Source organism: Dermacentor variabilis, chromosome 2 (assembly GCF_050947875.1).
Source record: "Dermacentor variabilis isolate Ectoservices chromosome 2, ASM5094787v1, whole genome shotgun sequence".
In the NCBI taxonomy this organism is placed as follows: Eukaryota; Metazoa; Arthropoda; class Arachnida; order Ixodida; family Ixodidae; genus Dermacentor; species Dermacentor variabilis.
The window spans coordinates 204,173,995-204,196,579 of NC_134569.1; the positions used below are offsets into that span (position 1 = coordinate 204,173,995).

General features: G+C 49.2%; 1 protein-coding gene across 1 annotated transcript in view; it reads right to left on the reverse strand.

The window, feature by feature from the left end:
* Positions 1 to 2,559: 2,559 nt before the first annotated feature.
* LOC142573050 (progranulin-like) overlaps positions 2,560 to 22,585 on the reverse strand; it is an 87,053-nt gene continuing 67,027 nt past the window's right edge. The window contains exon 6 of the mRNA XM_075682553.1: positions 2,560 to 2,941. Coding sequence (XP_075538668.1) covers positions 2,787 to 2,941 — 155 coding nt within the window. The 3' untranslated portion in view covers positions 2,560 to 2,786. The remainder of the gene's footprint in view (positions 2,942 to 22,585) is intronic.

Genomic DNA, 22,585 nt, shown 5'->3' on the forward strand with positions numbered 1-22,585 from the left:
TGACTGTCTATTCAGTGCAAGCGCGTTCCTAATTATACTGAAACAAATATTCCTGCTGTAAATATATATGTGTTTGCGTTTGTCTATTCGATATTCGATACTTACTGTTCGTATTCGATTCGTACTTTAAAAAGTCGATATTCGATCTCCTACCTCTAATATTTACATACTGGATTATGACAGCTTAAGGTTTTCATTATCTTTAGATTGGAAGGCTACAAATACAGCACGATTCAAAAGAACACAAGCAACGTAGTTTTTCTAGCATGAAGACGCATTTACTCTGCATATTATCCTTAAATTTTTTGTGCTTGTCGATATACGTGGTAGCAGCACTAGATTCCGTGGAACGCGCTTGACCTCATGTTGTTAACATGGCAGTGGCAATTACCCGAGCTTTGTACAGGTTAAATACCATATTTTCTCCCTTGATCTAGCTGAAAGCCTCCGTTAAGTACTGATTGGTTCGAAAGGCGTGAGAAACGGAAGTGATTTATTCAGTCGTGCGTGAACGAGCAAAGCCGTTCCGATATTCACGCGTCTACGCATTCAACATATGTCTTATTCATCTGCTGTGTTCCAAATCTGAACAGAAAAGTTATTCCACTTGGTTTTTGTAAATTAGTTCTCTGACACCCTTGCCAAGCGTCTACCAATCGAATGTATTTAGTGACACCGCTGAACCTGCAGCATTTAAACACTGCGGGTTCACATAGGTTTTATAATGTACAATCATATGTATATTCAATAGGTTTTGTAAATAATACATAAACTTCAATTTTGTGATCACAATGTCAAGTCTATGGTGACCACTGTCACTATCACAATGTTAAGGCTAACAATAAGAAGGCGACCGTTTGTTCATAATGGTCACGGAGCTTATGCATAGTACAGCGAGTTTCAGCCACTTGCATGTGGCTTTTGAATAGCAAAGCGCGTTTTTAAAGGTCATTTTCTAAGCAATCTTTCTAACTTATAAGTCGTTAAAATATCGCCAACTGTTCATTCAAGTCACTAGAAAATTAAACTTTGCCGTAAACAGACAAAAAAGTAATTAAATCTTGCGTCAAAATCGCTGAAATTGCAACACTGATAAAATGCCGGTAAATTATAAAAGCAAATATGACCGTGTTTTCAAAGATGGTTAGGTTAGACGACCCGAACAAACACGAGGTGGTGCAAGTGATGGTTTATTAAACTTGTTTTGGACAGCCTAGCGATAGCCTTCTCAGCAATGCAGGCTTGCAAGTCACGTCCCACAGGCGCCTCCAGCATAGTAACGAGTCGTGCTGCAGTCGTCTACTGCAGCACGTGGGGGCGAGGCCCGAATGCAGGGGATACGTAATAAATAAATCACACTTATGTGAGCCTAATTCTGAGAGAAAACATGGCCTCAGCTGTTTATTTTGTTGTATTTGCGGAGTGTGCAGCCGACGGTGCCCACTTTCACAAGAGTGTGTGCGTAGGGGGGCGGGGGCGGATAAATGGCCTACTTTTCCTTTTCAATTCTAACTGTGGGGGGGAGGGGCACACCTCCCTCTGAACCGGTAGATACGCCTATGACAAGCACGGTGTCACGTACGTACAGGCAAATATGAACACATCTCACTCGATGACCACGAGCACTCGCTGTCACAACGCTGACGTGATGAAGACCGCGGGCAGCGAGAATCGATCGAATGCTTCGTGCTGCCTCAGTTTCACCGCGAGAACACCTTTCACGACCAAAATAAGTGAAAGCATCCTTGAAAGTTCCCTGAACCTCAATTGCACTATTGAGGCTCAGTTGCACTATTGACAGACCAAGCAGCCAGAATCAATGTCTAGATTAAGACTTGAAAGACTACTGCAGACTTGCAGAGGTGGGGAAATTTACGAACTGTTACTGAGTAGACTCTGCGCGCTATAGAAATACCAGTAATAAGTGCGCTAAAGAACCAATGAGGCCGAGACTCCACGTGCAGCTGGTGGAGGCCAGATCCCCATTATCAGTGCTTCAAGCCGCTTTATGTAGACCCGAGTAACCTTGGTTGATACTCTAGGTGCATATATTTCCGGGTTTCAAAACTCGGGGAGGGGGGGCGCAAGTGGCCCCCTTGTCTCCCTGGTAGATAGGCCTATGTACATATTTTCGTTTGCGGTTTAATGACTGCAAATTGATCTATCTGGGCATAAAAGAGGTGGGTGAATTGGTTCCAGGTATACATAAAGGTGCGTGAAACAATGATTAGGTCAGAAGTAACAGGTATGCAGGGACACCTTTCCTGATGTCAGTGGTTATTTTTCCACATACGTATACTTCTTCGTGAATAATAATATTTGGGGTTTTACGTGCCAAAACCACTTTCTGATTATGAGGCACGCCGTAGTGGAGGACTCCGGAAATTTTGACCACCTGGGGTTCTTTAACGTGCACCTAAATCTAAGCACACGGGTGTTTTCGCATTTCGCCCCCATCGAAATGCGGCCGCCGTGGCCGGGATTCGATCCCGCGACCTCGTGCTCAGCAGCCCAACACCATAGCCACTGAGCAACCACGGCGGGTATACTTCTTCGTGAATGAAAAGAAAAGTAAGAGAGATCAAATATATATGCAACGCAGTTGCATGCATTTCGCGGTTGTATGTGGAGCGTCGTTCCATTTCGGCAAGTGGGGAAAATACTGACGACCATTTTACACTTGTAGCAGGAATCTAAGCGGAGCAACATTTCACAGAATTCCTTGGATGTCATGGACGACGTGGGTACAGCTACAGGGGCGGCAGCCGGAAGAGAGGCAACGGCGCTCAACCGACGCACTCGGTTCCCGGCGGACATCCCGAGATTCCCGAGGCGCAGCACACCCCTCCTGGGTACGGGGAGCACCGGTAGGCCCCGCGCTGGTCGCGGCAGCATGAACCCGAGCCGCACACCATCCACGGAGGGCACGGCACCGAGGGGGCTGCGCCAAATGTAAGACATACGGTTCCCCTGGGAAACGCGATAGTTCAGACACACAGCCGACACGTACCGCAGCAACCGGTAAAAGTGGCACATGTGGTTTTACATAGAAGGGTGCAGATGGTGACAATATAAACAATTGGGCAGATATGGCCCCGTAGGCTATGTCTGCTCCATGGGGCCATATACGTACACTTCCCTATATGTCGCCTACGTACGCAGTTCAGATTTGCGTATTTATATTTTTAAAGTAAATAAATATATGCGTCTCTATTAATATTTTTATATTCATTGCAATAAATAATATATCTATATAATCACTATAGCCTCGTCCGTCCATTTCGAGGAGGAAAAAACCATTATCGCTTTTGAGTTATAAGCCGCATGTTAATATACACAAATACATTGAGTCATAGCTTTGGCCCAAGCAGGAAAGACTATATACAGGTTGTCCCAGATAACTTCAGCCAAAGCTTTAAAAATGAAAGGCATTCCGGACGCGAGTTGAAACGAGTGCATAAGGTTGGCTCTGGCCTATAGAGTTACTCAGGCTATTTTTTATATTCCCTTAACTAATTGATTAGTTATGTTTATTTAATCAAATTTTTAAGTACTGGCTGCAGACCCCAAGTATGCTACGCAAAGTTGCAGAGCACCTTGAGAAACCTCTCAATAAATTGTTTACAACACGATATATTTCACGTGGTCCTTTATTCCGCGTTCCAAAGAAAGCTCGCGAAATACGAAAAATTACCACATCATGGGCGCTTGCGCAATGCTATTGTGCTGCTCTCAATCGTGCGATGGATGAACAAGGTCGGCAACGCTCGGTCAGCAGCATGCATTTGCACCGTCATGCTATAAGAGCCGCATGCCCAGATATTTACACCAGGCATAACGCCCCGTTACAGGCCAGTCTCGCTGCAGCCGACTTTGTTCATGCGTCTCAAGCTTGAGAGTAGCACAATAACACAGTGCAATCGCCCCGTCACGCGGTATTTTTTCATATCTCGCGGGCTTTCTTTTGAACGCGGAAAAAGGACCACGTGAGATATATCGTGTTGGAAACAATTTATTGAGAGGTTTCTCAAGGTGCTCTACAACTTTGAGTATCATACTTGGAGTCTGCAGCCATTACTTAAAAAGTTGATTAATTAAACATAACTTATCAGTTAATTAGTTAAGGGAATATAAAAGATAGCCTGCTTAACTCTATAGGCCAGAGCCAACATTATGCATTCGTTTCAACTCGCGTCCGGAATGCCTTTCATATTTAAAGCTTTGGCTCAAGTTATGTGGGACAACCTGTACATGTGCCTAACAGATGTGCCTAACAACAATACCAACAAAACACACTAATAGGGCATATCAATCTAAACGATGAGAACGTATCAAGTATTCAATGCGAGAACGTCAAAGGTTAGATAACGTACACTGAAATAAAAAAGAGTGAATCAAGATCGACAAACAAAGCTAGCATAACATGAACAAGCACACCACCAAGAAAAAGCAAATACTGCACATTGGAAAAACCAACAACATAAGTGTTTCTCTTTTCCCCGATAAAATTCCTGGAATCAGACGCTTTGGCTGGCAATGAATTCCAATCAGCAACAGTTCTGGGGGAAAAGTTCACTTAAATCCTTCAGTGCGTGCAAATAAAAGAGATAATAGATGTTCATGAAATCGCGTGATTGTACTTGTAGCGGCTGGCTTAACAAAATTAGGCAAATTGAAGTTTAGCTTTCTTGATAAAACATTGTGCGAAACAGGCTAGACGACCAAAATTCCGACGTGCCGCCTATGTGGAAGTATGTTGTTGCATGAGTGAAGAGGGCGAATCATACCTTTTATACTTTCCGAAAATAAATCATATCTTTCCACTGAAGCTATTCCAACTTTGCAATTATTTTTTTTTTTACGCGAGGGTCTCAAATGACAATCACCTATTAAACGTTGGACCTAACGTAAGCATTATAGGCTAGCATGTTTCTACTTATTTCGTTTCAGAGGGAAGACGACGAGCGATAGGCTCGCTTCCGAACGCCCGTCTGTAATTTTAAGTATTTTTAGCAAGTGTAGAGCTCATTTTTACTCTTTGTGCCTCTCTTTCACCGAACGCCGGTCTGGAGGTCACCGTCCTGCGAGAGAAGCACAGCAAGCGGCTCCTGAAGCACACCGGACCGAAGCAGCGCGGCGAGCCTCCGCCGTCGGCTGCTCTTCGTGATGCTCTGATGGCATCCGTCGCAAACAATCGGCAATCAGGTCAGCACGTTGCTTCTGTAGACCACAGAGAAGATGAGCAAGCAAGGAAAAGGCTACGTGAAGATGACATCAACACAAGGGAATCTGCAGGAGACAACGAAGAGATGGACCAGACAGCCTTCACTGTTGTCTCTTACAAAAAGAAAAGAGCCGCAGGTGTTCCTGTTATATTCAAGCCAACTCAGCCTGACAGCAGCTTATGGAAAGTAAACCCAAATCTTCTGGCTTCTGCGGTCGTGACAACAGCCCAAGAAAAGATACTCAGCCACCGTCTCAACAAGGATGGCAGCCTCATGGTGACAGTGTCTACACTTCCTGCAGCCAATCGTCTGCTCACAGTGACAGATCTATCGGGTATTCCTGTAGAACCTCGAGTTCCCTACTCCTACTCTGCCACGTACGGGAGGATACAGGACGTTCCTGTTGAGTACTCAGATGACGACCTCAAGGAGTATTTGAGCGAACAAGGAGTCATATCTGCTAAAAGGCAAGTTTTCTACGTCCCTAACGAAGATGGCGTAGTAACGGAAACCCGAAGACGCTCGGTCATCCTGAAATTCTCTAAGGACGCCCCTTTACCAAACCGAGTGTCGCTTGAATTCTGCAGTTATCCCGTGACTGAATAAATGGGGTCTGCTACTCAATGTTTCAGATGTCAAAGACATGGACATATAGCGAAATATTGTAAAGGCCCCATCCGCTGCAAGATATGCGCTGGTCCACATACGCATAAGGAGTGTACGTCACGTTCCCAGCCTCGGTGTGCAAACTGTGGAGCTGAGCATGCTGCGTCATACGGAGGGTGTCCTAAAAAGAAATCAGCCACTCTTGCACGGACGATGGAGCAAATCCAAGGAAAAGTGCGGAAACGACGAGAACCACCACCGAATCCGGATGAGATGTATACATCTACAAACCAAAAGCAACACGACACGGTGCAGCGCAGCGACACGGCTTTGAAAAAGTCCTACGCCTCAGTCGTGAAGGAAAACCAGCAAAGGCCTTCAACTGCAACGAATCCATCAAAGCCCTCAAGTGATATGACCTCAAGCCCACGACAGCAACAAGTGTCCTCAAGGTCGCAGCAGAAGAACAGGAAGAACCAAGAAAAGTTGTTAGATGGTAGCACTGCAAATGAGATATCAAGTATGCTGATTCCCATGATGTTCGCCGCAATCCGTGCCAGCCCATCGTTTAAGAGCATCCCCGAAGTAGAGGCCGTCCTGGCTTTGGAACCGCTAGTGTCGTCTTCTTTCACGGCGCAAAGCCGTGATTCTTCGCAGTAGCAACGATGGCTTCGCCAACAATCGTCTCACAAGCGGTGTCCACCAACAAACACTTCCGCACATGTACTATATTCCAGAGGAACGCTCGCGGCTTGCGCAAGAAGTTAGCAGACTTTAAGCATCTTACGCGAGTGCACCGATTCCCTTTTTTAGTCATTTCCTAGTCTCGCGTCGACGAGCACTTTAGGATAACGGGGTATTATTTTCATCATTCAAGGCGACAAAATGGAATTAGCCGACTGCTCGTTGGATTTCGCAACGACATACCTGCCTCTGTGATTGATGTAGCACCACATGACAAGAACGAATATATTTGCGCAACCACAGTGATTGCATCTAAAGTGTTTACCCTGATCGGCGTCTACTTGGAACCAGGATCACCTTTAGACGTGAGAAGATTGGAAATCTTGTTGACAAACACTCAGTCTCCACATATTATTTGTGGTGATTTCAACGCACATAACGAGATCTGGAGCAGTTCACATACATGTGCTCGGGGTGCCAAGCTGGCGAAGCTTTTTGCAAAATACAATATAGAGCCCTTGAACGATGGCAGCATAACATACCTGAAAAATCCGACGACTGTTAGCTGCATTGACGTCACATTCGTATCAAGTGGCCCCTATGTTCGGATGGTGTACAGACTTCGACACTCGAGGTAGTGATCACTACCCGATCCTAATCTCTGCCCTTCATTTTCGGACGTCACCCAGAAAAGTGAAACTGAAGTCGGTAGACTGGGAAGCTTACACAGCAGTCGTAGACAAAGGAATCACAGCCTCAACTACGAATGCAGAAATAATACCGACAATAGCTCATTGCCTCAAGCAAAGTACCCGCTCTGCCACTAAGCATTGTAATGTACCAACAAACGACGAGGAATTTGAGAGGTTATGTGCCATTCGAAGGCGTGCCGAAAGGAAGGCTCTACGTACTAAGAATATCGAAGACCTCAGAACTTGTCGACGGGCACAAAGACATATACGACGTTACCTCACCAAACTGGACCGAAAAAGGTGGAGGGACTTTTGTGGGACACTGGACATACGACAACCGCTGAGCAAAATCTGGCGAGTCGTCAGAGGCATTCCAAAAGAGCCGCAACAGCTTTACCCTTTTCTCGCCCTCTCATTACATGAGCGCGCATCCCTGAAAGAGGTGGCAGAGCAGTACTGCAGGCTCCTTTCCAACGGGGCACAACCTTTGCGGCAAATTTCAAGTCGTCAGCCTAGTCCACCTCGAGCTACCCTTCCTGACTTAGAATTACCATTCACCATCGAAGAACTCACGGCAGCAATCGACGACGTAAACAAGCGATCATCACCTGGCCATGACGGCGTGAGTTATGAAGCGCTCGCAAATCTATGCCACGCATCTCGCCTACGCCTTCTGGAGTACTACAACGCCTCATGGATAACTGGGGAGGTTCCTACGGAATGGAAGCTTGCGAAAGTCATTCCTATATTGAAACCAGCGAAGCAGCCAACAAATTACGCCTCCTTCAGACCCATATCTCTGCTTAGCTGCGTAGGGAAGCTATTCGAAAAAATGATCTACAAACGACTCAATTGGTTCCTGGAAACTGCAAAAGTTTACCCGGAGGAAATGAATGGCTTCCGGCAAAATAGATCCGCAATTGATAATGTCATTGCCTTGGTCTCATCAATTGAAGAGGAATTGGTCTCTGGAAACATACCTATGCATTATTTTCAGACATTAAGGCAGCATATGATTCGGTCAATCATAAAGCAATACTTGACGCTTTGGAAACCCTTGGTCTTGGAGGACGGCTCTACGCATGGATTGAAGACTATCTTCAAGGACGCCAACTTTTCATATGCACCCCGAATGGCCCCACGGCGCTTTATGCCGTCGAGAAGGGAGTGCCACAAGGAGCTGTGTTAAGACCGGTATTATTTAATTTAGTCCTCATCCATCTGAAAAGAAACCTGCCCCCTGGCGTCAAAATCACACTGTATGCGGACGACATCTGCATTTGGAGTGCGGCGCGTTCCCGCAGTACCACCCAACAACGTCTCCAGAGAGCGCTAGCAAATATATCGGCCTACCTAAATCCAAGGGGTCTGAAATTGTCCCCCGACAAAAGCGTTGCCATGGCTTTCACGCGGAGGTGTATGGAAAAATACCCACTAGTGTTGGGTGGTCGTGCCCTTCCATACGTCAAGACGCAAATGTTTCTTGGAGTGACGATCGATAGGAACCTCACATGGTCGCCCCAAGTGAAAAAACTGAGTGAGAAGATTTCCTCGGCGTCGCACGTATTCCGATTTTTAGCCGGATCACAGTGGGACAGCAACTGTCGATCAATGGTGCTCTTCCATAAGGCCTACGTCGACGGAACACTACGACATTACCTCCCGATCCTGCACAAAATATCTCCCACAAGCAAGAAAAAACTCGAGGCAGCACGAAACAACTGCCTTCGCGTATGTCTTGGCCTTCCGAAGGGGTCGTCCCGCTCAGGGACTGTAGCAGAAGCTGGATGCCTGCCTCTGGAAGTGCTATGTTCGCAGGAGACACTTCGGATACACCTCCGCCACGTCATTCATACGAAGACTCACTTTTAAAGGATATTTCCAGAACCCGTGCTACATCTAGCTTTGGGCAGGCCGTCGGAAGCATATCTATATCGATTCCTGCTCAGGCGTCACAAATTATGCCGCGAAACATTTCACCATGGACACTGTCCCCACTGGAAATCGTGCCATATATACCTGGAATCAGTGCGAAAAAGAAAATGCCTCAAGCAGCGACTTATCAGATAGCTTTAGAATATATGCACAAAGAGTACGCAGCCGCAACGCACATTTTCACAGATGGCTCTTCAATTCTACATCGTTCATCATGCGGACTTTTTGTTCCCTCTACAGGGCAACGATTCTCGTTTCGTCTTGAGCGAGCGACATCATCTACTTCAGCGGAGCTATATGGCATTAAGGAGGCCCTTGTGCATGTACTTCGACAGCAGCCGCCAAAGACACGGGTGATTTTCACAGACTCAAAAGCAGCCCTACAAAGTATGTGGAACAGGCGCAAGGGCTGCAATAATCAACCAGCAGCATTTGACATTGCTTATCTTCACCACAGGGCTAAGATTGCTGGGCATTGCATAAAGTTCCAGTGGATACCTGGCCGTGCCGGCATTTCGGGAAATGAAAGAGCGGACGAAGCTGCCAGAAATGGACTCCAATACCGCAAGTTCAAAAAAACATATTTTACAAAAGCCGACGCTTCAAACATGGCAAAAAAATATGCCTATCAAGAAAAAGACCGCATCTTGAATCTGCCGCTTTACCAAGATAGCTTCCTACGTTACATTGACCCAGGAATGAGACCGAAAATTCCACGACCACTTCCTCGACACTTAGAGACATTGTACCATCGTCTTCGACTGAACGTGGCATACACGAACAATTATCTGTACCGCATAGGACTTACCACTAACCCATACTGTGATAACTGTCGCAACTTAGAGACAATTGAGCACATATTACTAGAATGCCCCGCGTACCGCGACGAGAGACAATTTTTTGAGCACCAATTGGACATGATTTGCCACGAACCCTTAACGTTACCGAGCATCTTAGGTCCAATGCCCGGCCCTTCAAAACAGCGACGGGTTTAGGATTTATTGTTCAAATACCTGACAGAAATAGGTCAAATAGGAAAGCTTTAAAAATTGCATCCTTCCTATACAAAAGCCTAAATTTACCCGCCATGTCACCTGTAAATATTAGTATTAGGTCCACTCGGACATTTCATATTTATTTTTATCCTCTTTTTCTCCCACTCTCTTCTGGAATCTTTTAATCCCATTCCCCATCCCTATACAGAGTAGCATGCCAACGGTTATATACGCGCCGGCAAAATTCTCTGTTTTTCTAATAAAGAGCCCTCTCTCTCTCTCTCTCTCTCTCTCTCTCTCTCTCTCTCTCTCTCTCTCTCTCTCTCTCGTTTTAGAGTCCACAGTTTCCTGAGCGCAGATGTACAACTGATTGAAATATATGACTCGACCATGTAAGTTTATCGGTTAGAGTGACACCCAGATATTTGTGGTTGTCAACTTCGTAGGCTGTATTCTTCCGAACAGTGTAGGGAAAACCCGTATGTGTTTTCCCTCTTGTGATACGTAAGGATATAGTTTTCTCCATGTTGCGTGCCCCACTACAGATGCGATTCATCTACTGACCACAGAGCTGTCTGACGCAAAAATTGGCAGGATCTAGAGGATAGTTTTCTAAACACTACACGATCGTTCGCAAACAGTCTGACACCCACGTCCATTGAAAATTAGTTTATTGAAGCTACTATTATATATTGGTACTGTTGCTTACTCTAGCCTTAGCGCGTGACAAACCGGTGGAGGTGCAGGGTAATCTAATATATGCACCAAACCCCTCCCAGCAACAGGAGCTCCAGCCCCGTACCGGTGGTTACGCCTGTACACCGCGCCAGCAGAAGGATCCGTGGACAAGCCCCTGAGTTTGGACTCACCCAGAGAAAATGACAGCTCTGACCACCCAAACCGGTGTGGAAGGCACAATGGCGATTCATTGTACGCTACTCAATCCGCGAACGCCGAATCCCTTCCACGGCGCCATACATGAGGATGTTGAAGATTGGCTTGTGCACTATGAACGTGTTGCTGCATTCAACGAATGGGATGACGCAGACAATCTGAAAAACGCATATTTCAGCCTTAACGACGGCCCGTGTGTTTGGTATGAGAACCGTGCAGATTCCCTAACTTCATGGGCAGAATTCAGACGCCGGATTCTTGAGAGGTATGTGAGCCCTGATCGCCGAGAGCGAGCGAAGCGTGATCTCCAGTCCCGTATACAAATGCCGAACGAAGGCCTCGCAATGTATGTCGAGGACATGACGCGTCTCTTTCGACGGGCCGTCTCCAGCATGTCGGAAGAAAAAAAGAAAAAAAGGTGCGGTACCTGATGCGCGGAGTGAAAGAGCAGCTCGTGCGCTCGGCGGTCTCGTGCGCAGTCCTCCCAAGACTGTGTCAGAATTTCTTTCCGAGGCCGTCACCATGGGACAGACTCTTCGGCAGCGGGCACCATCATACAAACGCCAAGTGAACGCTGCCTCACCTACGGGCTTCTTCGGAGCTCTAGGGGGCCACTTCGATTTCTTTCGAGAGCTCATTCGTTCCGTAATCCGCGAAGAACTCCAGAAAGTGTCGGTACCCTCACAGCCGACTCTCAGCTCCTTGTCCAGCGTTCTCCGTGACGAAGTCCAGAATGCGCTAAGAGAACCACATTTCAACACAGCAGCTCGACCGCTACGAACTGACAGCCCCCGTATGTCATATTCGCAAGCGTTGAGGCAACCTGCCCCATCTCCCTCCCCGCTTCGCACCGCGTGCCCGGCCATGCTACAACCCGTCCAAGCTGCCTCGTATTACCAGGACCACCGGCAGGCGCCAAGGAAATGTGAGGCGGGCACCTGATCGCCGTCCCCTTTGCTTTCACTGTGGCGAAGCTGGACATGTGTACCGACAGTGCTCCTATCGAGAGCTCGGACTACGCGGATTCTCAGCAAACTCGCGGCGACCTAAGTTCGGCCAGCGTCCTCCTGAAATTGAACAATACGTTGCCCAGCAGCGCGGATCCCCAGCAGCTCGACACCAGTCACGCTTCCCTTCGCCGCGGCGGTTTTCTCCGACTCGCCGTATACGTATTCGAGCGTGGTGCAGGGTCGGTCGCCGAGCCCGTGCCGGGAAAACTAACCACAGCGGCCTTTGGGGGCGAGGCCGCTCAGTCTGGACGTGCTCAAGGACCCCTACTGACGCGTACGCGGACCGACGATACATCAACGACGACAGTACCTGCTGATTACGGAAGAAGAATTTCCTTGGACATTCCTGTACAGCCCGACGGTCGTGAATTGACTGCTTTAGTGGACACTGGAGCGGATTATTCTATAATCAGCGAAAAACTTGCCGCCCTTCTGAAGAAAGTGACGACGCCTTGGAATCAAACGCCAGTTCATACAGCTGGCGGGCACATCGTCGCGCCACTCGGCATGTGCACCGCACGAATACAGATTCGCGGCTCTACGTTTGTTGCCAGTTTGAGCATTCTCCCTCAGTGTACCTAATCATCGGCATGTACTTTCTCAGGGAGCACGGAGCTATCATCGACATTCGACAACGCCTCGTCACTTTCTCGACAAAGAGCGCCGCAGCGGCGACCAACACCATCCACCCTCGAGCATCTCTTCGTGTCATCGACGACATGTCACGTTACCACCACGTGCAAGTGTCGTGGTTCAAGTGGCATGTGACAGACTCTTACACGGTGAAGCGGTCGCAGAAAGCAATCGCTCTCCTGCTTTCTCAAGGTGTTTGCGTAGCAAGAAGCCTTATTGATCTCCATGATGGCCACTGTGAGGTTTTTGTCACGGACTTCAACTACGAACACCGGCACCTTTTCCCCGGTACTGTCATTGCCTACTCTGACCCGATCGCCAATGTCACTGAGTGTTTTGTTTCCGAGGCCATCGGCACTGCTCAAGCACCTCTACGCAACGTCAACATTAGTCCAACGCTTCCTGAACAGAACAAACAACCCCCGCGCGAGCGCGCTGTTGCTCGAGTTCCACTCTTGCTTTGCACGGTCGTCGAAGATACGTCAAACATCGATTACGGATCACGGTATCATCACTTATGACGACGTGCCCCCCATACAGCAACCGCGTTATCGTGTTTCCCCGACCGAACGACATGCGATTCAAACGCAGGTGAAGGAAATGCTTCAAGACGGCGTAATACAGCCTTTATGCAGTCCCTGGTCATCGCCAGTCGTTCTTAATTGTTAAAAAGAAAGATGGCACGCTTCGGTTTTGTGTTGACTAACGGAAGATAAACAACGTCACAAAGAAAGACGTGTACCCGTTACCTCGTGTCGACGATTCTCTGGACAGGATGAGGCGCGCGAAGTATTTCTCCTCTATCTATTTGAAAAGTGGCTACTGGCAAATTGAAGTACATGAGCGGGACCGCGAGAAAGCTGCTTTTGTGACTCCGGACGGCCTTTACGAATTTAGAGTACTCCCTTTCGGCCTCTGTTCCGCTCCAGCCACATTCCAACGAATGACAGATACAGTTCTCGCTGACTTCAAATGGAAAAGCTGCCTTATCTAACTCGATCATGTCGTTGTCTTTTCGGAAGCTTTCGACGAGCCCCTTCGACGCCTTCGGAATGTACTCGAAGCCATTCGATCAGCTACCTTACACTAAAGCCAGAGAAATGCCATTTAGGTTACGAGGAATTGAAGTTCCTTGGTCACGTTGTGAGCGTGGTAGGTGTTCGGCCCGATCCCGAGAAGTCTGCTGCCGTAGCTGCTTTTCCCCACCCGACAAGAAAAGCGTCCGACGATTTTTGGGCTTGTGTGCTTACTTACGACACTTCATTGAAAATTTTTCGAAGCTTGCAGAGCCGCTATTTCGCCTTACGCGTGACGACGTGCCATTCATCTGGACTGATGAAGAACAGACCGCCTTTGCGGAGCTACAACGTCGATTGCCTTCTCCTCCCGTGCTCGGTCATTTTGATGAGAATGCTGACACAGAAGTACGCACTGACGCCAGCAATAGCGGTCTCGGAGCTATTGTGGTGCAAGGGCAAGACGGGACTGAACGAGTTATCGCCTACGCGAGCCGCACTCTGTCACGCGCCTAGTCCAATTATTCCACCACAGAGAAGGAGTGCCTCGCGGTTATTTGGGCTACTAAAAAGTTTAGGCCGTATCTCTACGGGCGATCATTTAAAGTTGTGAGCGATCATCACGCCTTGTGCTGGTTGACCAACCTACGAGACCCTTCTGAACGATTGGCACGTTGAAGTCTGCGACTCCAGGAATTTAACATCACCGTCGTATACAAGGCAGGCAGAAAACATGAAGATGCTGACACGCTATCACGAGAACCTGTTGAATCTCAGAATCCTGACGAGGGAGACGACAGCGCCGTCCTGGGATACCTCAGCGGCCGGATCTGCTCGCTAAACAGCGATCGGATGATGCTGAGTTAAGGCCCATCATCGATCACTTAGAAGGTGGCATCGCGTCCATTCCTCGCCCTATTTCGCGATGGTAGTCATTTTGCCTACGAGAGGGCATCAAAAAGGCACATTTCGTAAAAATGCTGAAAAAACAACAGTCAATACTGAAACGAAAACAGCACACAAAATCCACGCAGAAATACAACTATTTACATGGGGAAAAGTTAGTGGCAAAGGCGCAAGACGGTACACAAGTTAGAGCTCCAGTTGACAGTTTTCCGCTTCCTCTTCGTCTCTGTCTTGTGCGCACGGTCTTGTCCAAATACACCATAACATGAGCCCCCGGGGCAGGAGCACGTCCCGGTGCTTGTTAGAATGATAGCGAACTAGATGGACAGCATGGTATTAAACGGGGCACGTGGACGACGTCAGTTCGTAGCTGGCATGAGGACAGCGTGTCTTCAACAGGGGCGATTCCGTAATTTATGTCACTTAATCTTTACAATACCCGGTAGGGCATGGTATAGCGTGACAACAATCTTTCGGACAGGCCAACGTGGCGACTTGGAGTCCACATAATAACGAGATTTCCGGGAGAGAACTGAAGGTTCCGGTGGCGACTGTCGTAGCGAGCGTTTTGTGACGCCTGAGCCGCTTGAGTCGATCATAGGCAATCTGGCGAGCCACACGAGCCCGACTGACGGCGCCATGGGCGTGATCCGTGGTGTGTCACGACACCGAAGATAGCCGGGCGTCAAAAGGCAGAGTGGGACAGTGACCAAACAAAGGGGAGAAAGGTCAGAAAGTGGTGGTATTGTGACGTAAAGAATAATTGCACGCAAATGTCACGTAGGGCAAAGTGCTGTCGCAATAGCGATGGTCTGCTGAAACGTACATAATAACGTTACGTAGATAACATTTCTGTGAGGGCGCGATTTAGTCGGTCAGGCCGTACGTTTGTGGGTGATATGTGGTTGGGAGCTTGTGTTCGGTGGAGTAGGAATGAAGTTTGTCTTCGGCAACTGGGACAGGAAGTAGAGGCCACGATCAGTCAGCAGCTGCTTTGGCACGCCATGGTGGAGAATCACGTCCTGAAGTAAAAAGTATGCTACTTCTGTAGCACAGCTGGTGGACAGGGAACGTGTAATGGCATAGCGCGTCACATAATCTGTGACAACGGCTATCCATTCGTTCCCTTTTATAAATATGGGGAAGGAGCCAAGAAGGTCAATGCCGACACGGAAGAAAGGCTCTGTGTGAACACTGACTCGATGAAGGTGGCCAGTAGGTTGCGCACATGGATTCTTTCGCCACTTACAGAGGTCACAAGCCGCAACGTGACGTCGCACAGAGCGGTACAGGCCTGGCCAGAAGAAGCGACGTCTAACACTGTTGGAAGTGCGGGAGGTGCCAAGGTGTCCGGTAGTGGGTGCGTCGTGGAGCTCAGCAAGAACAGCAGAACGGAGGTGACGAGGGACAACTAGCAGTAAATCTGGTCCATCAGAGCTGATGTTGCGCTGATAAATGTCGTCATAGCGCACAGACATTTTGATTGAGTGATCTTATTGGCCAGATGTCAAGCACCCGATGATCGACCGTAGAGAATCGTCATTTCGCTGCTCAGTAACGATGTCGCGAAAGTCAGAAGTGGCCAGAAGGGAAGTGTCGGCATCCTGTTTGTCGTTGTCAGAAGGATGGACGGGATGATGCAACAAGCCGTCGCCGTGCTGATGTAAGCTGCCGGATGTTGCACATCACAACGAAAGAATACTCGTGGAGTCTGAGTGCCCAGTAACCAAGGCCGTCAGTCGGGTCTTTCAGCGACGATAGCCAGCTCAGGGTATGGTGGTCCGTGATGACTGAATATGGGCGGCGAAAGAAGGCGAAATTTAGCCAGTGCCCACACCAGAGCAAGGCACTCGCACTCGGGGATAGAAAAATTGCGCGCTGAAGAGGACAAAGGACTACTGGCGTAGGCAATGACGCGCTCGTCTCCGTTTTGCTTTTGGGCGAGGACAGCACCTATGCCATGGCCACTAGCGTCTGTGTGAATTTGAGTTCGCGCAGATGGATCAAAACGGCCTAATATCGGAGGCGTCGTCAACAAGCGGATGAGGGTGTAGAAGGCGTCGGCTTGTTCACGGCCCCAAAAGACCGCAGTGTCCTTCTTGAGAAGGTCGGTCAGTGGCCGGCTGGCGTCCGCAAATTTTTAAATAAACCGACAAAAACAGAAGCGATATTTGCGATATTTGCAATATCTGCGATATTTGAAAGATACCGGATTGAGTCAGCGTCTGTGATCCGGACTGAGTGACCGACTGATATCCCCAGTGGACTTTCTCTTCTTTAATTCTTTCCGTCCCCCTTTCCCCAGTGTAGGGTAGCCAACAGGGCTCAGTCCTGGTTAACCTCCCTACCTTTCATTTATCATTTTCTCTCTCTCTCTCCGAAAGGCATAATATTAAAGTGTAAAAGGTCGTCCGGTGTCACGAAAGCGGTCTTCTCACGATCGACTTCACCAACCGAAATCTGTCAATAACTGGATCGGAGGTCGATTGAAGAGAAGTGTCTGGATCCATGAAGGCAGCTTCATTAATCTACGAGAGAGGGCACACATTCTTTTTCGTGTTCTTGTTCAGTTGACGGTAGTCCACACAAAATCGCCAGCTGCCACCCTTCTTCCTGACCAAGGCAACCGGCGAAGCCCAAGGACTCGAAGAGGGCTCAATTACACTTTTGGTGAGCACCTTGTCTACTTCAGCTTGGATAACGTGGCATTTTGCGTGAGACACGCGATAGGGACGTCGGCGGTAGGGCTAGCATCACCGGTGTCAATCTTATGGGCCACAACGGAAGTCTGTCCCAGCGGACATATACCGTCAACTTCTGCATCGACTCCGTTGCGTCTAGTCGGCAGGGTGAGAGGCTTTGGCAGAGACGTCGACAATACAGCGTCACCTCTGAGAGCTGCATCTTTCAATTTTCCGGAGGTACGCGCTCAGGTCGGAAAGGCGGTGGCAGGCCACGGGACTGTAGTGCCCTGGACGACAGACGACGACTTTGCGGCGAGTGGTACTGCTGAATGCTTGGCGACGGTGAACGACGGCTCCATGTGGTCGTACCGTCGGTAGCGTGCAAGTTCGGCTCGGCTTGCGACTGGAAATGGCGAAAACTGCCGTCTGGACGAGGGCTGTTCGAGAATTGCACTGAGGACCAGCGGTTGCGACAGTATCGGGCAACGTGACCAACGCGACGACAACCGAAGCAAATAGGTCGGTAATCCGGTGTTCGCCACTCAGCCATTTTGCGAGAACCTCGATCGAGGGATCCATTGATTTCGGGTATGCACGGGCGAAGGACGTTCGGTTGGCCTGGACACGGTGCATACTGACTGAAAACAGACATTGGCGAGATCTTGGCGCACTAGAGAGAGAGAGAGAGAGAGATGCAAATGAGAGGAAGGCAGGGAGGTTAACCAGACTTAAAACGTCCGGTTTGCTACCCTGCACTAGGGGAAGGGAAAGGGGAAGTAAAGACGGAAAGAAGAGCGTGACAAAAATAAAAGCAAAAAAATATGAAAAGGGACGAAATGGAGTCATTACAGTCTTTCTAATAGGCCAGTGTCACGTAGAAAAGTCAACAGAGCCTTGACCGACTTTTGCTGCGACGACAGTTCACGTCGGCATTCCAAAACTGACTGTTCTGAAGGTGGCCTGTCGTCAAGGCGCACTATAGCATGAGCAAGGGGAACCATAGCAGCGCATGTATCGTTGACAGGCGGGTACAGAGCCGCTGGACACATGGCTTCCAGATCACGGCGCACAATCTTCGTCAGCTGCCCTGAAGGCTGCCGCTGCCACGAAGGAGAGTTCCGTCGGTCTTCACAAGACGATGTTGCAACCGTATTGGGAAGCCATGCAAATGACTGATAGATACGACGGCTTTTGACCTGCTTGAAGCATTGAACTGCGTGATAACGTCAGTAAACGAAGTACAGTTCTTACAAATCAATAAATTGAAGGCGACATCGGCGATATCTTTTAAGAACTGCCCTAGTTTGTCAGACTCTGGCATTTCAACGTTGGCCTTGCGGCAGAGTGCCAGCACGTCTTGTATATAAGCGACGTAACCTTTGGCGGACGTTCGAACTCGTAATGCCAACTCTTTCTTGCGACAACCGTCCGACTGTATGATTTTCCGTAGGGATCTCGCAGCTTCTGCTTGCACGTCTCCCAGTGACAAAGTTCTTCGTGGTTTTGAAACCACACTGGCGCTGTTCCCGCCAAGTAGCAAATTATGTTCGTCAGCAATCGCTGTGGGATCCCGTTTGTTGTGGCTGCTCACCTGCTCATACACCTCCAGCCAGTCGTCGACGTCGGCGCCATCGGTGCCTGCCGCAGAATGTTCCTGGATCACGCGGATGCGCGAGTACGACAGTTGACGCAGGCGTTGCCGAACCAGGCACCGTCTCCTGCGACATCGATAAAGAACCGAAGCAGCGGCGACTGCGAAACTCCGTTCTGAGTCGTTACCTAGCACCTCCACCAGATGTTGCGAAGAGGAAGCCCGATGCACAAATATATGCAATTCTTTACATGCATTTTGTGGTAAACGCGCAGGCTGGTACAAACGTAACAGCTCCAGTAGAGTCTACCACTTCCTCTTCGTCTCTCTCTTGCGCGCACGATCCTGTCCAAATGCACCGTAAGAACATATATTGTAGTTCGTTCAGGCTGCTGCAGGCTTGTGCCCACTCTTAAAAAAAAAAAAACACCCTGGCTACGTGCCTGGCCTCTCGTTAAATACGCTTGTCCATAAAGTGTCCATATGTCTTGGGCACCCTGGCAGAAGTGCGCCATCCCCAGCGGTTCCTGCCTCGAAGAGCAGCACAATGCCAAGAAAACTTAATGACAGGCCGTCGGCTGCGATAGAATAGGCAACCTGCTCGAGGGCCATGCATATGGCCTCTGGGTTTTAACGCAGCTGCGTTCAGTGCATGCAAGGATGATTGCGTCAGCGAATTAACTAAATTGCTAGGCCATGCAGGCTTAAATTTGTAGGCTTTTCACGGAAAACTGAGACGGGCATCTAGGGCGAAAGAACGCCTTTATATACTTGCATCTTCTCACTATGGTTAACTTGACTTGGAAACCTGTAAAACAAACGACTTTGCAGGCATCATGATTGCAGTTCGTGCACCTCAATGGAGGGCGATGCGCAAGTTACTCCATGACCGCGCACAGTGATGCGCAATCTGATTGCAATATCGAGCGGTAAAGTGGAGGTTGTTGGAGACAGAAGTCGGCACTACGACTTGGAAAAGCCGTTATATAGAAATTCTGCTGTTTTTATTTAGTTTTTAAAGCGAAGCTCTATGTGGCTAGGCAGAACAAAAATGCGTCTGTCCGCGCGTGTGTACAGAAAACTCCTCTTTCAGAACCGCAGACGCATGCGCGGAGAAACCCTGTAGGAGAGAAGGTAAATGCAAGGGGCGAGATAATGGCTGGGTTTAAGGACGACGGAGGTACACTCTCGCATCAACGTGCGCGGTAAGGTGGAAACGGCGCATCCGACGGAGCGAGTCCAGTAGCGCAGGCGGAGCGCGCTCAACAACAATAATGAAAGAGAAAGAGAGGCGCGCGATTGCTTGCTTGCTTGTTTGTTCCGCACTTGTGGCACTTACCCACGGCGGGGGATTGGCCAAGAAGCCGGCGGTTAAAGGTTAAACGTTATAGGGAAGGGGAGAGAGAAAAACTTAAACGGAAAATGAAATCGGGACGATTTCCTGGGCTACTAGTGACGTTGTCGTTCTCCATCGCAGCTGAGCGCGCGCGCTGCAGTTTCTCTCCAACATCAACATGGGCATGCGGGGAGTAGTTCGTACCCCCGAATAGCAAGGCGCGTACGAAGAAGGACGCCGGGAACAGAATCGCGAGTGCGCTCGTGTGCGCCGTGCAAGCGCGGCAACTACGCAAGCGCGGCAACTACGCGCCGAGGATGCCGAACCCTTCGAAACCATGCTACAACGCAAGGCGGAATGTAAGCGACAACGCACGACTGCATCTGGCCAAGAAGCAGCGCGAAGTGGAGCGCAAGCAGCAATGGCGGACCGACACTTCAAACCGGTAGGCCGAGCGACATCGTGACGCTGACTGTTACGTCTCAACACTACAAAGGACATTACATTGGACGATTACCACGCGTCAAATCACCACCCATCCATCAGCGCCTATTCAGAGGTCAACGCCGCATGGACACCAACTCTTGACGGGCCCCACAAAAGACCCTCACCCCGTTCTTTACCTGTCCGCCTGAGCGAACGATGAAAAGGGGGGGGAGGGGGGACAACGACGACGATTTGGTAGTCAGTCAATTAGACGTTTAGCGCAAGTCAAATCACTACCCATCCCTCAGCGCTCATCCAGACCTCAACGCAGCGTGGACACCGACTGCTGCAGGGTTCCACGAAAGGCCCCCACCCCGCCCTTTACCTGTCAACCTGAGCGAAGGATGAAAAACAGGGGAACAACGTCGACGACCTGAGAGGCGCAGGTTGCTTTCTTGACACAGATTCCAAACCAGTCTCTTCGGAGGCGGAGTTACTGCGGGTATTGAGAGCATGGGCGTGGTATCGCAACGAAGTCGAAGACAGTGATTTGCTGCTGGACAGTCTTCAGATTCCCTATTCGCCTCGCCTAGGGAAAACGACGGTATTAAAAGCGGATACTTTTCGAGAGTGAGGACAGATGGTCCCGATGTGAACGTGGACGTTTAACTCGCTCCGTCATGAAATGGGCTTCCGTAACTGGAGCCGTGTAACTATGCTAAATAAAGCATTTTTCTTTCATTTTCTACAACCTGACGTAGTAGTCGATGGGCTTGGTGGACTTTGCCCTGAACGCCACTCTGAACCCCGAATGACCTGAACACCACCCTAGCCGCAACACGACCTGAAACGGCAGCGACGGGCCGAGAATGCGGCGGTGCGAGCCCGCGAGCAGCGACAGCAGCAAATTGGCGGGAACGTCTTCGCCGGAGCCATCGCCTGCTTCCGCCGAGGTTCTCGAACGGCACTTTGCCTCCACTTGTGAAGTGTGCGACCGCTTGTGGTTTGGTAACTTGGCTACGATTGACGGAATTCGCTCCGAACAACAGCTGAACGTGTGTATATAACCTCATTAAGGAATGCATTCACGTAGCCAATAATTGCGAAATACTTTAATGAACCGCCGAATTAACCCAGTGATAAACACTGCGGCCGCGCGTTTCAGTTTTGCTGATTAACATCTGTACGGAGTGCTTGGACGGCGATTTTTTCCCCCCTGCCTTCAATAGAGGTTGGTTGTTGAGCCTTTGTAAACTTCACGCGCAGAGCGCAGTTTTGTAAGGGAGATGTGGTGACACGCCGACAGATTTTTTATTAGTATTCAACAACAGAAGCTGTCAGAATCCACATCTCGCTCATTTAACGACCTGTTTCGGTATCGTGTTGTAGTGGGCCAGTTGGTTCGGTGACACGGCGTTTCACTGCTGCTGCGAAGCGATATACCACGGAGAAGGACGTGAATAACTAGGACGCTAGACACACATGAAACGCACTGTGAGTCATCGTCCTGCGCTTGGTGTGCGTCTATAGTGTCCTTGTTGTTTACGTCCTTGTCCATGGTATCGCTTCGCAGTGCACTGTTTCACCACGTTCTGTTCCGATTTATTTGCTTGGATATGGCTGACCCCGAAATCGCGAATATACGAGCTGGAAGAAGTTAACGTGACACTAAAGTTAGGCTGTATGAGAAAATCAAGCTTCTGCGAGAGCAAAGTGGCCAGAAAAAAAAAAAGAGACACGATGGCGATAAACAAGTGACGTCGCCCCCTTCAGTTCGGGCGCCTGCTCGCCGTGGCGTCATTTGTTTGGACAGCGTCTGCTATAGTGCCTCACTACTGCCGACCAACGGCGCAGCCAGGAATTTTTCTCAGGGAAAAGAGGGGTGGCAGGGATTGCAACGCACTTGACTGGAAGATGGAGGAGGCGGACGTTGTCGCACGTCGTTTATGGTA